Below are 16,682 nucleotides of genomic sequence, written 5' to 3'. Positions count from 1 at the left end.
CCTGGAATCCCGGGCTCCGTCTCTTGGCGCTCGCCGGCCTGGGCCCGGCCCTCGGCGCGCGGCGGCTGCGGCTGTGGCCGCTCCGGTGTGCGCGCGGGCGCGTGTGCGCGGCTCCGAGAGCTCGCGCGCGCGCGATCCCCCAGTGTGTGGCAGCGGCGGCGGCAGCGGCGCGGCGAGGCTGAGGCTCTTGTTTACCAGCATTAACTCTGCTGAGCGGAAAAAAAAAAAAAAAAAAAGGGAAAAAACCCGAGGAGGAGCGAGCGCACCAGGCGAACTCAAGAGAGGCGAGCGAGCGAGAGGGACGCAGCCAGCGAGCCTGCCCCCGGCGCGCCCGTGCCCGGCGCTTGCAGACCCTCGGCCCCGCTCCCCGGGCCCTCCACGCCCCTCCCGCGCGAGGGGAGCTCCACGGCGCGTTGCGCGCCTCGGCTTTGACCTTCAGCGAGCCGGAGCCCCCGCGCGCGGAGCCGGCGGCGGCGGGCGGGGGCCGGGCGGGGGCCGGCGCGGAGCCCGGGCGGCGCGGCGGGAGTGCTGAGCGCGGCGCGGCCGGCCCGCCGCTTTGTGTGTGTTCTGGATTTGGGAAGGAGCTCGCGGCGGCGGCGGCGGCGGCGGCGGCGGCGGCGCTGAGGGAGGAGGCGGCGGCGAGCGGAGCCCGGAGGAGGAGGAGGAGGGGGAGCCGCTCATTCATTTTTACTCCGCATTTCTGCCCCTGGCCGGCCTCGCCCGCGACCCGGACTTCGGGGCAATCTTGCGAACTGCGTCGCGCCCTCCAGCCGCGGAGGCTCGGGTGTCGGACAGCCTCCCCCACTGCCTGGGGTCGCGTTTGTTTTTCTTCGCCGAGACGAATTTGGGCTTTGCCCCCTTTCTGTGCAGTTTCCCCCCCCTCCTGCCTCTCTGGGTTTGAAAATGGAGGCCGACGACGCCGACAGCCCGCCCCGGCGCGCCTCGGGTTCCCGACTCCGCCGAGCCCTGGGCCGAGGCTGCCGGCGCTGAGGGGCCGCCCCGCGCCGCCGCCCGCCTGCCCCGCGCACCCCGAGGGTCCCCGGCCGGCGCCGCCTTCGGAGTATTGTTTCCGCCGCCCTGTTTTCGGAGGGGGCGAAGACTGAGTTTGAGACTTTTTCTTTCCCGTTTTCTTTTTCTTTCTTGTTTCCTTTTTTCTTTTTCCTTTTTCCTTTTTTTTTTTTTTTTTTTTTTTGAGAGAAGGGAATTTCGTCCCAAATAAAAGGAATGAAGTCTGGCTCCGGAGGAGGGTCCCCGACCTCGCTGTGGGGGCTCCTGTTTTTCTCCGCCGCGCTCTCGCTCTGGCCGACGAGTGGAGAAAGTGAGTATGTGCCCGCCGCCCGCGGCCACTGCGGGAACTTTTCCTCCGAGGGGCTGCGCCCTGTTTGCGAAACCCGAGTTGCCATCGCCGCAGCTGTCGGGCCCCGGGGATCGGGAGCGGCGGGGCGGGGTGCGGAGGGGCTCGGCAGGAGGGCTGGAGCGGCCCCGCGGCCCCGGCTTGGCGCACCCTCGTGCGGGAAGGGCCCCGGGGGCTTTCTCTTTCGCTGTCCCGAGAGTCCTGCCCCGCGGGCCGGTTGTCTTGGGCAGCGCTCGTTCCCTCGCGGCGGTGCCCGCGCCGGGATCCGTCGGGGAAGTTCGCGCCGGGCCGGGCCTCGCCACCCACACCTCACCCCCCTCCTGGCGCGCAGGCCACTCGGCACAGAAAGCTGGCCCCGCGCGGCGCGCAGACGGCGGTGACAGCTCCCGCGGCCGCGCGGGGCCCTGGCTGCTGGGGCAGATACGGTGCCCGGGGGCGGGGATAGGGGAGCCCACCGGCCGTGGCGTTCCAGGGCGAAGCGCCCGGGGAGAGGCCCCGTAGCCCCAGGACACGTTTCCAAACCTCCCGGCGCGGCCTCGTGTCGCCAACGCTCTTGGCCCCTCGGGCGTTTTGGGATCCTGGCCTTTCCCTTCCCGTCACTTTCGCCCGATCTTCGGCGGGTTACCTGCCCCTCTCCACCTCCCAGCTTGGGCTTCCCGCGGCTGCTCAGCTCTGGGGTTAGGGGAGCGTTCCCGCTTAGCAACCCCCGCCCCTGGAAAACTGCAGGATCGGGGGCTCTACAGCAGTCAGGCTTTCCCCGGGAACGCGTCTGGGTCACTAGTTTAGAGGGTTCTGGGACTTTCTTCAATCCAGCTGCAATCCGCCTGTAGACGCCTCTCCTCCTGGCGGGGCTAGGGGTGGTCGGGCAGCGTCCGACTGTGCAGGAGTAGGTGTGTGGTCCGAGTCGACGTGCTTGTCCACACACGTGCTCGCAACGCGGGCTGTAGCTGTCGTCACACGGCCGCTCGGGGACACCTAGGCGCCTGGCCCTGGCGAGAGGTGTCGTGCGCCGCGGTTTGAGGAGCGCCAGGGTCTGCAGCAGCGGGGGCGGTGGGCGGGAGGGTGTTTTGTTTTTGCGAGCGCGGAGCCCTCGCCTTGGGTTTGTGGCCTGAGTTGTGTGACTCTACCTCCCCCACGCCCCGCACTCCCTTTGTACAAAGTTAATAAGCAATATCTCTCCGCGCTCGCTATCGCTTGCAATCTGATAGCTTTTGTTTTGGTAGCGTCGGGTAGGGGTAGGGAAGCGCGAGGAGGGAGGGAGGGAGGGAGGATTTAGGGCCCCACGGAGTATGGAGGGAGGCGAGGGAGGGAGTTCACATCCTCAAAAAACCGAAGCATGGTTTACTGGCACATTCGCGATGGTAGGGTAATTTGAACACGATTAAAGTTTAAATGCAGTCGGAGAACTGGGGCTGGAAACGGTGAGGGCGTGTTGGTGAGTAATGTTTGCCGAGGGTATGCAGGTGGTGCCAATTAACTTTGAAAAAATCACGACTGAGCCTTGCGGAGTCAGGGGCAGAATCGGGAGGCGGCGCGCGGGGGGGGGGGCGGTCTGGCCCCATCACAGGGGCGATTCGGAAAGACTGTTTGTGTAAACAAACCCTTCTTAAGTGTCTTGTAAGAAATGAGCTCATGATGGAGTAAGAGCAGATTTTTAAAGAATTAGTGTTTACTACACGGAGTAAGTCGCAGATTGCGGCCGGACCTTCCACAAATCTGAGCTCTCCTGCTCTTTGTTTTCTAAACTTCCAGCTCACTGGATTGGACGAAAGGTTTTCGGCTCCCTTCTAAGGATTACAGATGGTATTGGGGGGGGGGGGGGCGACGACAGAAGAGGGTTTCCTAGCCTCTAAAAGTTAAAATGTAGTTTAGAAGACACAGGAGAGCCAATCCATTTTTTATGGCATGCTACTGAAGTGTGTTATGCCTCTAGTTTTATTATTTAACGTTAGTAAGTTCTGAAATTCACCACGGCAGTGATGGCCTTGCTTCTTGAGGAAGGAGTCGGGCATTTTAAAATAGGATGGTTTGTTGTTTGGAGCGATCTTCATGAAAAATACTCTTTCTGAAAGGCAGCTCTTTCTTGAGAAAACAGGAGGAGAAGGGGCATTTTTCATGATACCGAGAGACCAGAGTTTTCTCAAGGATCCCTCCAAAATTGTTGGTTCCTGAAAAACTGACGGATGGCCAGGAGGCACCCTGACTCCTGATTTGGTTTGTGGAAGTCCTCATTCCTCGTCTGCTCCTTCCCACAGCTCTGAAGTTTTCAGGAGATAAACTCAGTGTTAACGTTTGTTCTTTTTCCTTGTTAGAAAAGTGCTAGAAGACTTAATTCTGATGGAAATAAACTACTGAATCCAATCAGAGATGGGTAATTCTTTTGGCTCTCTAGCCTAGTGATAAAAGTTGGGATGGGGTTGGTTCCTATTGTGTTGGCATATTTAAGGATTAGTGTTTACTCTTTGAACACTGAAACCTACAGCAGTAGGGTGATTTTCTTTTAAATCTTAGACTATTTAGAAGCTGTTGAGGCAGGTGAACTCCTTCACATGTGTTTGTATCAGTATGTGAACAGAGCCTCTAAATAAGGGGTTCATGGAAGTTATGAGTGATAAATCATCTGAGGGCTTCTCCTTCCTCCTCTTCGTTTTCAAAATCCATCCACACTTCAAACACTTCAAACATACTGTGGCCATCTCATTAAAAGGACTCAGTCATCTTTCTGCCCCAGGCACAGCCATATCCTATTGTCGAGAAATATAGGTATGTGAAAGGTTGGTGTTTAAAGAAGTTGGCGTTTTATTACCAGAGGAAGAGCCCAGAATAAGAAGTTGGGAAAGAACCTAAATAGCAAATTATAGTTTAGACTCTCTAGAGGGAACCAGCAAGTAAATGGTACTTTTGAGGAGGGATGGGGTGTGGGTCAGGATTTGAAGTTTAAAAGGTTATATGTTTGATTTGTCAGAAGGATTAGAAAAATCCAGCCTTAAGTATGCTAAGGTTGACTGGAAGAACCTTAAAAACAAAGTTCTGAGTGAAAGGAGTTGGTCACAAAAGACCACATATTGTATGATTCCATTTATACGAAGTCCAGAATAAGCAAATCCATAGAGGCTAAAAGCAGATTAGTGGTTGTGAAGGGGGTGTGGAGGAGGAGGGAACAGAGAGTGACTGTTAATGGGTATGGGGTTTCTTTTGGGGGTGATGAAAATGTTCTAAAATTAGATTGTGGTGATGGCTGTACAACTCTGAAGGTACTAAAAACCATTGAATTGTACGCTTTAAATTAGTGACTTCTATGGCATGCGGATTACATCCCAGTAAACCTGTTGTGTTTTTTGGTAAGAGCCATGTGAAGGTTGACAAGAATGCATTCTGTTCCTTTCAACGTAGAGATTAGATTAAAATTAGTACATTTGTCGAGCAGGTTGGTGTCTGTCTCTTTTTCATTTGTGGAGTTCTTCAGATCCATGCCTATAAGCAAGCAGTACAACAAATTCAAGGTTGAGGTTCTGTGTTGAGCAGCAGGGATTCAACGTCGCAGGAGAAATGGACAAGGGGAAAAAAAAATCTTGGTTCCACATAGCTCAAGTTAAGGATTAGGGGGTTGGATTAAAACAACAACAACAAAAAACCAAAAACACCAATGCTAGTGAAAGTCAGATTTGTGACAGTAAAATCCTTCACTGCATCTGAAGCATTGGTTTTTCCAAGATTCAAGTTTAGGAGCCGAGTCTGGATGGCTTTTTTTGTTATTTCCAGTTTTCTTACATATGTTTTCTAACAAAGAAATAATGTATGTTTTAAGGTGGGAAAGACTTTCCACTTTCTTTTTTGGACATCCCAGATTAACTACTCTGGTAGTAAAGACTGAGAATGAATGTGGTGGTTTTTTTCTTTGATGCTCATTTTATTTTTTTAAAGAGCTCTAGAATCTGAGCAGGAAACACCATCTTTGTAAGAGATAGCGGTGGTTGCAGGCATACAGCAATTTTTTTAAATTCCAAATTTCTCATGGAACAAAAGGTTTACAAATATAGCAGAGGCATTTTTGTTTTTAAACTGTTATGCCTTTTTTCCAGGTTTACCTTGGCCTTTTAACAGGAAAAGGCATAGAGAATAATTGTTGTTTACATTTGTTTTTGGTCTTTGTCTAAGGCTTAGTTTACTAATAAAAATGTTTCCTGTCCTTATTGTTGCAAGATCAGGGCCCTAATGAAAATCAGCTGTATCATTTTCACTTGTTGCCTTAGAGTTTTGCCAAGGGGAGACCCCAAGGGACAGTAGCTTCCTTTTAAGTCTGGCTTCATTTGTTTCGTGAGAATGTGCTGTGAGAAGCAGCCGAATCCAGCCAGCACTTATTGGGCACCTTCTGTATGAAAGCTGGACCCTGTGCTAGGCAGTGTGTAAGCAGAGAAGATTTTGCTTTTGTCCTTGGGGCATTTTATAAGCTCCTGCTTGAAACAAAGTTGCTTGAATATTCAGGTCTTTTTTAGACATGACACAGGATAAGGCTGTTTTCCAATCAAACAGACAGCAAACAGCATTTTAAAGACTCTTTAAAAAACATTTCTATAGACTTAAAATATGAAGTTAACCAGTGTTGCTGAATCTTCTCAAGGCCTGTATTGTACCATTTTTGCCACCTTAACCATACTACCCCCTACTGCAGTGGCACAGCGGGCCATGACACATAGGACACATTCATGCATCTTTGCTCAGCCTCTGCTTTTCCAAAACATTGGTTATGACAATTGTGATTACGAGTATGGAGTGTTGCCTTTACCTTTGGCCAAAACTTTAGGAGTTACAGGTGTGTACATGAATGTTGCACAGCATGTTTTGAGTTGTAAGGAAGATGAAACTTATTTCAAAACCGTTCTGGATTTACACATTGCTTAGCTTTCTGGAAATTTTCAGGACACTTTTTAAATTGTAAGGCGTTATGATTTAAAAGAAGATGGAGGAGGCAATTAAATCTTGAAAAAAAATTTTTTTTTAATCCTAAAAAGTAGAAGCCATATTTCTCTCTGGGTTGTGATGTATTGCGATTTGTTTTCAAAACTTAATAAAAAAAAAAAAAATCCACGAAGGGGCATCTGTGCCTGCTGGCCAACTTGCTTTGAACAGCTTTTCTTAGCCAACCTGTGACCGGTGCTCTCTGAGTCCAAGAGATGCCCTCCTCTCGATTGTACTAGATAAATAATGGTTGCGCACATGCTTGGGATATGGCTTCTAGATTTCTCTGAGATGTTCGGCAGGAAAATTTTGAACACCCCAAAGACAACAAAGTGAATTAATGAATGAAGCCTTCTGGTCCCCCTCCCCTGGCCAACCCTTGAAAATACGGTGTTTGGCCTCAGATTATCAAGAGGAGGTTTTCCTGTTACTTGTAAAGATATGATCTGGCTTCAGCTTGAGGTGGGCAGGGTGTGGTACGTGCAACAGTCCTGATGTTTGTGCACATTGAGACTTGTTGACATTTGGGGAGCATAACTAATTTTCAGTATTTGGAACGATTAAAACTCTGAGATATGTGTTACCCTCCCCCTCCCACCTCCAAGGACCGGTAAAAAACTGATTTGTTCTGAGAAAAGGGCATATGTTTGGTATAAAATGATTAGTAAACAAAGGATCTTGAAAAACAAGTTGTTATGGCGATAGATGCATATTCCCTTGGCAAGATGAAGTTTCTTTCTTTTGTTTGTTAAATCGTGATGGCCTTTTCTGGACTCAAAATAGTAACAATACCTTTAATTTTGAGACTTTCGAACTTCCGAAGACTAGATTGTTTTCAACTTTGAAAGCATCCGTTTTACTCATGTTGTGAAATCCCAGCTATCAGTTTTTAAGATTTCCTTACTTTTTTTTTCAGTTATGCCAATTTCACTTATGGCTTATGAAATTGATTCATTTCAAAATCTTAAGGAAATATTGATATTTCTTGAATTGAGAAATAGTTTTTATTCCCCTCCCTCAGCTTTTTCCGTAAAAACACACTGAACACTTATGGGACTCAGGTCTTTAAGTTTAGAAATTCATTCTGATACCATAAAATATTTTACATATGCTTTTCAAGGTAGAGTCAAACCATAGAAATCACTTGCTGTGTTTATTTAGAACCCTAAAGAACTAGTAAGCAAGGCTTTCATTTTCTTTTCTTTCTTTCTTTCTTTCTTCTTTTTTATTTTTTTGCCCTGACTAAAAGAATTTTTAAATTTATCGGTTGCTATTTAGATCTTACTGGAACATAACAAAGTAGTTTCTTTTATGATGAGGGATGGATGCCTATGATTATAGTAACTTTTTTTTTTTAAGATTTTATTTATTTATATGACAGACAGAGATCACGAGTAGGCAGGGAGAGAGGAGGAAGCAGGCTCCCCGCTGAGTGGAGAACCCGATGCGGGGCTCGATCCCACGACCCTGGGATCATGACCTGAGCCGAAGGCAGAGGCTTTAACCCACTGAGCCACCCAGGCGCCCCTGATTATAGTAACTTTTAAAGTATGCTGTTACTGTTATTTATGCCTGGGAAAGTAAGTAGGGACGCGGGGACTGACTTTATTCTCTTTATCCTCTCTTTGGGTAGTGCTGGTGCTGGCTTACTGTGTAAGTTGTTGTGGATACGTTCGTGGAGCTGAGTTACTTTGCCCACGTAGGGTGGCTGATGGTGTTGCTGCTCATACTTTCTTATTTGAAATAGTTTGGTGGCTTAGCCTCATGGGGGTGCGTGTGACTGGTGCCACCAAATACTGCTCTGAGAGCCATGCCTTCCTTAAATTGTTTACATTATAATAGTCTGGATTTAAAAAAATTATATTTAAAGACTTTAGAACTATTCTATTCCTGGTCCAGAAGGTTCTTGGTGGTGGGCAGGGGTGGGGGGGGTGGTTGAAACTTTATTCTTTTTTTTTTTTAAGATTTTATTTATTTATTTGACAGAGCACAAGTAGGCAGAGAGGCAGGCAGTGGGGAGGGAGAAATAGGCCCCCTGCCGAGTAGGGAGCCCAATGTGGGCTCCATCCCAGGACCCTGAGATCATGACTTGAGTTGAAGGCAGCGGCTTAACCCACTGAGCCACCCAGGTGCCCCAAAACTTTATTCTTTTATCTCACTCCTCACTCTCTTAGCCTCCTTAACAAGACAGGCATCTACTTCAGTAACAATTATGTAATAAAAATGCTGTTCAAAATTGTGTGTGTGCGTGTGTTTCCATCCATCCATTCAAATTTTGACAGCTTTAAATATGTTATTGTTTCTGTCTTGTATACTTTGTATGCCTACTATCATTTTAACCTGGCACTAACTTTCTTTAAACTGGCTTTGGGATTATTTGTCAGTTTGGTAATTCAGGTGTATGCATACTGCTATTTAAATTACTCTTGACAAGGAAGCACAAATATATTTTGACAGTCTTAAAGCATAAATGTTTTATAGAGCAGAACTTTTTAAATTTTCCTGAGATATTTTGGATGCATACTTTCAGCTTGTCCTCTCCTGTAAAAATACAGTCAGTGGGTGGTTTGTCTCTCTAAAACTGATCATTGGAAATACATATTTGACTAGTAAATGAGACAGCACCAATTTGGGTTAGGCAAATTTTAGTTAATAGCTCTAGTGAATAGTTAAGGAACAGAAGTCTGATGGTAATTAGGGAGAGATGAGTTTCTGCACAACAGTTTCCCCCAAATTTGAAGTACCTGAGTGACTTTTAATAACTTCCTGGAAAAAAGTAGGAAGCCTAGAGAAAACCAAGGTGTGAGGTCCATAAGCCACCTGACTGTGTCAGGTGGCAAACAGGTCTCCAAATCATTAGCTTTATTTAGATTGTAAAATCATCAGATGGACTCAGATTTATCTGTGTTGTCTTTAATTTATTCTCTGCCTCTTTTTTTCCCTGGGTCTCATAATTGTGGGATAATACACAAGCTCACACACGCAGGATTTGAAAGAGAAGCACAGAGTGCAATGAAAACAAATGAACAAAGAGACCAGTGACAGAGAAGAGCCGCCGTTCAGCGCTCCTTTGCTCTGTTGTCTGATTTCTGTGGATAATGAGTTCCTGGCATATGCTAGGTGGCAACATGGTATCGTTTGGTTACAGGAAATTCATTTTATATCATCGCTTTACATGGTTGGGAGATAGATTTGGGATTTGCTTTCTAACCTGCACCTCAGTAAGACTTCCAACAACGGATGTTGGATTGGGATGGAATGTCTAGTTAAATTTTAGTTCGACAACCCATTCTTTTCTGGGGAGACTGGTTAATTGACTATTTCCTTTCTGCCTCACTGAGTCCCTTGAAATCATTCAGATTTGCTCCTGATTCTGGCTCCACCCTGGTCCAGGCCAGGCCTGTGTCATCTCTCCGAGGAGATGCTCCGGGGGCCTCTGAGCTGGTTTGGCCACTTTGACGCCTGGGCTCTCTCCCTGGTTCGATGGATTGGCCAGCCTCAAATCTTCTGCATGTGCCTTTTGTGGGGCTGCACGGTAGTTCGAGAATCAAGTGCAGGGCTCCTCATACTGGGCTGTGATACATCCTTAGCCAGACTCTGCTGTAGGGATCCCATGTTAATTCCCAGCACTCCCCAGCACCCATGCTTCAGCTCTGTGGTTAATGAACAGTGCCATTCCCATCTCCGTGGTTGTGTTCCTGCTGTGTTCATGGTCTGGAATGTTTTTCCTTTTTTGTTGCTCTGCTATCCCCCCTCCTCCCCATACTGAGGAGTGGGAGGGGCGACTCTAGAGAGCAGCGGAGTCACCTGGTCCTGGTTTCTCCTTTGCTGCCAGTTAGGTATTTGGCCCTGAACAAGTTATTTAAGTTTTTTTCTGAGTCTCAACAGAAATGTAGAACTTAAAATATTTGGGGAGGTTTTCTCCTTTTCTCATTAAACAACATAAACACATTTTCTAATATATATGGAAACCTAAAGTCAGAAAAATTGGGGAGATGGAGTTTTTTATTTTTAGAAACCTCTAGGTTTCGGATCTATAAAGTAGGGACAGGATGGTAGCTATTTAAAGAGCTTGTGAGCATGTGGGGGGGGGTATAGGGAGAGGGAGAAGCAGACTCCCCACGGAGCAGGGAGCCCAACATGGGACTTGATCCCAGGACCCCGGGATCATGATTTGAGCCGAAGGCAGACACTAACCAACTGAGCCACCCAGGCACCCCATGGGTGTTAGCTATCTAAAGGTGGAATTAATTTCCCCTAATACCTTTCTATGGTTTTGATAGATCTGAGATGAATGTCTTTTCATTTCTAACTCAGAGTCCGCTTCTTTCATGAAGGTTTTCAGATTACTGTCACTTCTGTAGACCTAACTCTCCCCTTACTCCTTTTGAGTTCGTAACCACTACCGTGCTGGTTAACAGTGGCAATTTGTTTTGTCTTGTACCTGAGCTGTGGTCATTGTATGAGGCTGTAGGTAGCAGGGGAGCCAGTGAGCCTGCATGAAATCTCAGCTCCACGATAGCTAAGATCCCAGGCCAATTCCTTAATTTTCCTGTGTCTCAGTTTCCTTGCCTGTGAAACAGTCATTTTAGTAGAACCTACTTCCTTCATTTTTTATACAAATTAAGTGACCTGCGTCAAGGACTTAGAACAGAGGCTGACATGTACTCAGCCCCTCAAACTTCGGCTTGTTACTGCTCTTTTGGATGGAACATTCTTAAACACAGGCGTTGTTTAGATAATGCCGGAAATACAGGACACACTAGATACTGGGACTGCCCATCCACTGTGATGGATATAAAGCCTGACCTAGAATAGGGGCTTAATAAATGTTCTACAATAAAACTTAATTTTGTTAAAGTGCTTGACAAGATGCATTTGGCTCGCTCAGTAGTACGATTTTACCTTTTTTCAGCAAACGGTGCTAAACCGCTGTCGTTCACCTTTGACTTCAGAGATCTGTTCATTATACCTTCCCCTGTATTTCGTATTTCTTCCAGTTGTCCGTTTCTACCAGTGCCTTTGAAGTGTCCCGTGTGTGTTTTGCCCACCTCACTAATGCGTAGGCGACACCTAGTGGTCAGAAAGGAAATTCAGCCTGTTTGGTGACTGATTTAAGTGAGCTGGGGCCTCAAGGATGGAGATAGCAATCGCCTCCTCCCTCCAGACACCACCCCGATCCTCCCCCATCCCTTAGATTTTGCCTTCTGGCTTGGTTCCTGGGAACCAATTGCAGGAAAATGTGGGGACTGCAGGCTTCTCTAGAAACCACTGGGATCTGGTTTTGGACTAAGATTGCTGAATGGTGTCAGCTGACTCCTGTAAGAACGAGCTACAATTAGGGTCTTCCTAAGTGATGTAAACAGTTTTGACAGAATTGTTGTATCTAGCGTACGTTTCACAATTCAGGATTGAAGATGTTTCTACAGGATTTTAATAAATAAAAAGTTCTAAAATATTTCTTTTGAGATTAGAGGGTTAAAAAAAAAAACCCTTTCTAATGCGTTTTGAAAAATAAAGCAAGATTTACTTCCCAGTGTGCTACTGAAATATGTGGTAACACTTTAATTATCATTCTTACAGGTGTTGCCTTGGGCAATTTTATGTCTGTTAGGATGTTCACCAGTCAGAATTCCTAATGGGGAACAGACACTTGGCCACCAGTGTTGGGTCTTACATCATATATAGTTTGTTAGGTATTTTTCTGTGTTTGGTTTCATGCTTTTTGGGGTATTTTGAGAATCCACTTTCTCACTTCTTTAGTTGAGACGACACTTAGTATATACGTGGTTATTACCCTTTACACCTTGAACGTTTTAGATGTGTTTCCCCATGATGGCTTTTTATTATTTTTAATTTGGACATCATTTCTTCGGCTCTCCGAGAGGACTGCCAGGTGCTACTGTCTCAGATGTTCCATGTTTCCAACCACTCCTTCAGCTCTTTTTCAAACAGGCTGTACACATTGAGGTCTCTTTGCCTTGGCAGGTGGAATCCCCTTTGCTTAAAGCAACTATGTTACCAGTTTGCCCTCTGGAAAACTTTGTGAAGCACTAGCTACAATTTCACCCTCTCTGATGGCTTGGATTGTGCATGCCAGGGGGGCCTGTGAGACTGTAGCTCTGTTAGCACATGGGCCCCATACTGTTTCTCCTAGTGGCTGGGGATGGGAAAGATGTACCTTGGTCGTCTTTGAGTTCTGGAAATGGCCCAGTGCCTGGCACTAGGAAGACCTCAAACAGAAGACTTATTAGGAGGGTAAACCCCCGCCCACCTCCCCCTCTCATTTCACATGGACGTGCTCTTTTACAACAAATTCATCGTCATTTTTTCATTATAGCTCTGGCAGCAGAAACATTTTATCGTGCTAGTCACTACTATGTAGAACTTGAAAGCAATGGAGTTATCTTTAAAATCACTCTTTCAGAGCACCTGGGTGGCTCAGTCAGTTGAGCATCCAACTCTTGGTTTCGGCTCAGGTCATGATCTCAGGGGGGTGAGATTGAGCCCCACATTGGGCTCTGCGCTCAGCACAGAGTCTGCTTGAGACTGGCTCTCCCTCTCCCTCCTGCTCCCTCACTTTCTCTCTCAAATAAAAATAACTAAATCTTAAAAAATAAAATCATTCTTTCATCAGGCTTTTTACACACTGAGATGAACAAAGCCCTTAAAACTCCTGGAAAGGCTGTTTGCGAGTCCAGCCCTGTGGCAAGGCTGCCCCATCCCTGTGGAGGGAGGCCTTGTTCCCTGAGTTCCCTGCACATAGGATTTAGTGAGTCATTCATCACCACCGGTTGCTGGTAGTGGGCCACCCTGGTGGTGCTGAGTGCCTGACTGAAGACAGGCAGTCCAGTTGGGCTCGGTGGTGCTGTGGTCCGGGCCTGGCCTGATGTGGAGGACCTGGGTGGAGTCTTGGGCCGCCTCTGCAGCTGCTTGCTCTCACTCTCCTGAATCACAGGGCAGGCCGGGGGCAATTCTCATGACCTTTCTAGCCTTCAGATCCCAAGACACAAGGGAGAAAGAGCTGGAGTTCTTTGGAAGGTCTGGTTGGAACAAGCAGAAATACTGCGAATAGATATTTGCTTCTGTTTCTTGCATCGATTTCTTGGTGAGGCCAGTAAGCTTTTGCCTTGGATCCTGATAGGGATGGCAGCTGATCGTAAAGGCCCCTCATCCCTCGAGCGCCGCCTCTCCTTTTGGGCTTTTGGCCGAGGCCTTTGATTGGCCCCACTGTGGGACCAGTGAAGGTGCAGTCAGCTCCCTGACCCCCGGCCCCGGAAGTTTCCTTGTCTAGGATGGCGTGAAGAGGACTCCTGAAACTAATTAACACCTAAGAAATTATCCTTAACAGCTTCATGCTCCTGAGGAGACTGGTGAGGCGGGATATTTCTTACGGAAAATGTAAACATAATCATTTGAACCTGGCATGTTAATTTCAAGCATACCTTGTAAAAAAAAAAAAAGTGTCTTGTAAAATTGCCATGTGAATGTTCAACAGGGTGAATGTGAACTCAGCAGGACAAGCTGGTACAGCGCCTGCCTTTCATCTGCCCGTGTCAGTGGGGTTTGTCTGTCCGGAGCACTGCCTTTGAAGCCCCGTCTCCTGACACACCTCTCTGCTTCACTCTCTCCGATGCAGGGAGGCATCTGGGGAAGGGAGCTATGGGCGTCTGTGTTTGCCTCTGTAGCTTGGGACATTCGGGATGCTATGAGGATTAGCACTGACGTAGCTGAGATGCCCAGCAGAACCAGCAGGTTGAAAACATCCAACAAAGGCATGTTTTTATCTGTCATTTCCGTATGCCATGGCGGTCCCCCCTGGCCTTTCTCCAGGGCTCCCGAGTGCCTCAGGCACCATTACTCAAGGCTGGACCTCCTTTCCCTTCTGTCCCGTCAGTTTTTTAAGATTTTGTTTATTTATTTGATAGAGAGAAACAGATCGCAAGTTGGCAGAGAGGCAGGCAGAGAGAGAAGGGGAAGCAGACTCCCTGCTGAGCAGAGAGCCTGATGCGGGGCTTGATCTCAGGACCCTGAAATCATGACCCGAGTCGAAGGCAGAGGCTTGACCCACTGAGCTACCCAGGCGCCCCCCTGTGCAGTTTTTAACTCATTAAGTTTGAGCCTCAGCTCAGCCTCTGGAACCACTAATAGCTGCATCTCTGAGCCACAAGAGAAGTTGTCTTTTAAGCCAACCCAACTGGCTCCCATGGATCCTTACATTCAAGGTTATGTTCCATCTAAAGAGGAGGGCGGCAGGGGGCACTGAGATGGCTCAGTGGGTTCAGCACGTGGTTCTTGACTTCAGCTCAGGTCATGCTCTCAGGGTCGTGGGACTGAGCCCTGCCCTGGGCTCCACTCTCAGTGCGGACTCTGTCCCTCTCCCTCTGTTCCTCCCCCTGCACCCGCTTGCACGTGCTCTCAAATAAATCTTTAAAAAAGAAAAAATAAAGAGGAGAGGTAAAAGGTGGGCCGTGGGGAGGTTACAAAGCCCTGTTTTTTTTTTTTTTAATATTTTATTTATTCGACAGAGAGAAATCACAACTAGGCAGAGAGGCAGGCAGAGAGAGAGGAGGAAGAAGGCTCCCCGCGGAGCAGAGAGCCCGATGTGGGGCTCGATCCCAGGACCCCGGGATCATGACCCGAGCCGAAGGCAGAGGCTTTAACCCACTGAGCCACCCAGGCGCCCCAGCCCTGTTTTTTTTTTACATCAAGGCCTCCAATGACCTTACCTCCTTTGAGAGCATATGGAAAACATGTGTACTACTTTCTCTCTCCTCAAGGGCTTACTCTCCAGTTAGGGACCCTCAGATTCTGGTGAACGGTCCCAGGCACATGTGTTCACTGCTTAATTATGGCAGCTGACGAAGGCCGTGGAGAAGTGTGTGAGCTGTCGGGGTGGGGTCGTTGAGCTGCTGAGGAACCTGAGAAGGCTTCAGGGAGTCTGACTCAGGGTTCCAGGGGATAACACCCTAGGAGGACAGGGCCTGTGGGGGCTGTGGTGGCCGTGCACGCTGAGAGGGTGGACCCGGTCCTTAGAACCATGGGTACCTGAGAAGGGACTCAGTGATGGGTAGAGAGTGGGGAACTTTGAAACCTTTTGAACAGTGGAGCGGACTGGTGGAAGGGTGCTGGGGAGGCTGCTCTGGCCTCTTGATGAGGTCAGGGTTGGTGGGGACCAGTGAAGGTTGTAGATGAGGGAGATCCCAGGAGGAGCAGCCTCCAGTGAGGGAGACCCCCGGAGGAGCAGCCTCCAGTGAGGGGAGACCCCCAGAGGAGCAGCCTCCAGTGAGGGAGACCCCCGGAGGAGCAGCCTCCAGTGAGGGGAGACCCCCGGAGGAGCAGCCTCCACTGAGGGGAGACCCCTGGAGGAGCAGTCTCCAGTGAGGGAGACCCCTGGAGGAGCAGCCTCCAGTGAGGGAGACCCTGGGAGGAGCAGCCTCCAGTGAGGGAGACCCCCGGAGGAGCAGTCTCCAGTGAGGGAGACCCTGGGAGGAGCAGCCTCCAGTGAGGGGAGACGCCTGGAGGAGCAGCCTCCAGGGAGATAGTTGACACAGCTGAGCCCTTTGGAAACTGCCTCCCTGGACTTCAGAAAAGCTCCCATGGAGGAGCCCTTACCTTCATCAGGGGCCTCAGGGGTACTGGTAAGGTCAAGGACCAGTGCTGCAACTGTGAGAGTCCTGCCAGAGTCCTCTCAGTGGGAAACCTTTCCAGGTTAGCCCTCTCACGTTCACCACCCAAGGGGCCTGGTTTCTGACTTTCTAAGGGAAGCCAGGTGAGAGAGGGCCCTCGTCCCCGTTTGCGCTGGGTCGGGTGGACCTGAGACCGGAAGGGGCCTCTACCCACCCCCCCATCCCGCCCACCTGCCCTCGACCCCCCACAGTGCTGGCAGCTCTTGCGAGGCTGTTTCCAACCCCCACCGTGCAGGCTGAGAGGAATGAGGAATGATTTGTTGATTTGTTTGAAGGAGGATGCCAACTTTGCGTCCAGGTCTGGGCTTTGCTACTGGTGCTTTTTAACTCCTATTGATTTATGTTTTTAACTCGACTGGGCACATTGTAGTTCTTGATGAGAAGCAATCGCCTGCCCTTAGCCCGCACCTGGTGCGTGGAGATTCGTGCTGCTTGTTCTACGGCCGAAACTGTTTTCACCAGACAGATAACATGGCAAAACGCAATAAAACAAGAGGCTTCCTGGGAAGGTGACATCATGTGGCCCGGGGGATTGTGCATTACTTTTCTGCTATCAGGATAGTGAATTCTGAATTTTAAATCATCTTCTGCCTGTTTGAGCAAGTAGAGCCAAGTATCTCAACTGCTCTGTGTTTTCTTCATTTGGAAAGCGGGCCTTCTGCCATCTCCCGGATGCTTTC

At 48.7% G+C, this 16,682-nt stretch overlaps 1 protein-coding gene across 1 annotated transcript in view; it reads left to right on the top strand.

Moving 5' to 3' along the window:
• The first annotated feature begins 1,197 nt into the window (after positions 1-1,197).
• Positions 1,198-16,682, top strand: part of IGF1R (insulin like growth factor 1 receptor) — a 303,997-nt gene continuing 288,512 nt past the window's right edge. Inside the window, exon 1 of the mRNA XM_046008028.1 lies at positions 1,198-1,318. Coding sequence (XP_045863984.1) covers positions 1,225-1,318 — 94 coding nt within the window. The 5' untranslated portion in view covers positions 1,198-1,224. The remainder of the gene's footprint in view (positions 1,319-16,682) is intronic.

The sequence above is a fragment of the Meles meles genome, chromosome 6 (assembly GCF_922984935.1).
Source record: "Meles meles chromosome 6, mMelMel3.1 paternal haplotype, whole genome shotgun sequence".
In the NCBI taxonomy this organism is placed as follows: domain Eukaryota; kingdom Metazoa; phylum Chordata; class Mammalia; order Carnivora; family Mustelidae; genus Meles; species Meles meles.
This window is presented reverse-complemented; position numbering and strand designations above follow the sequence as displayed.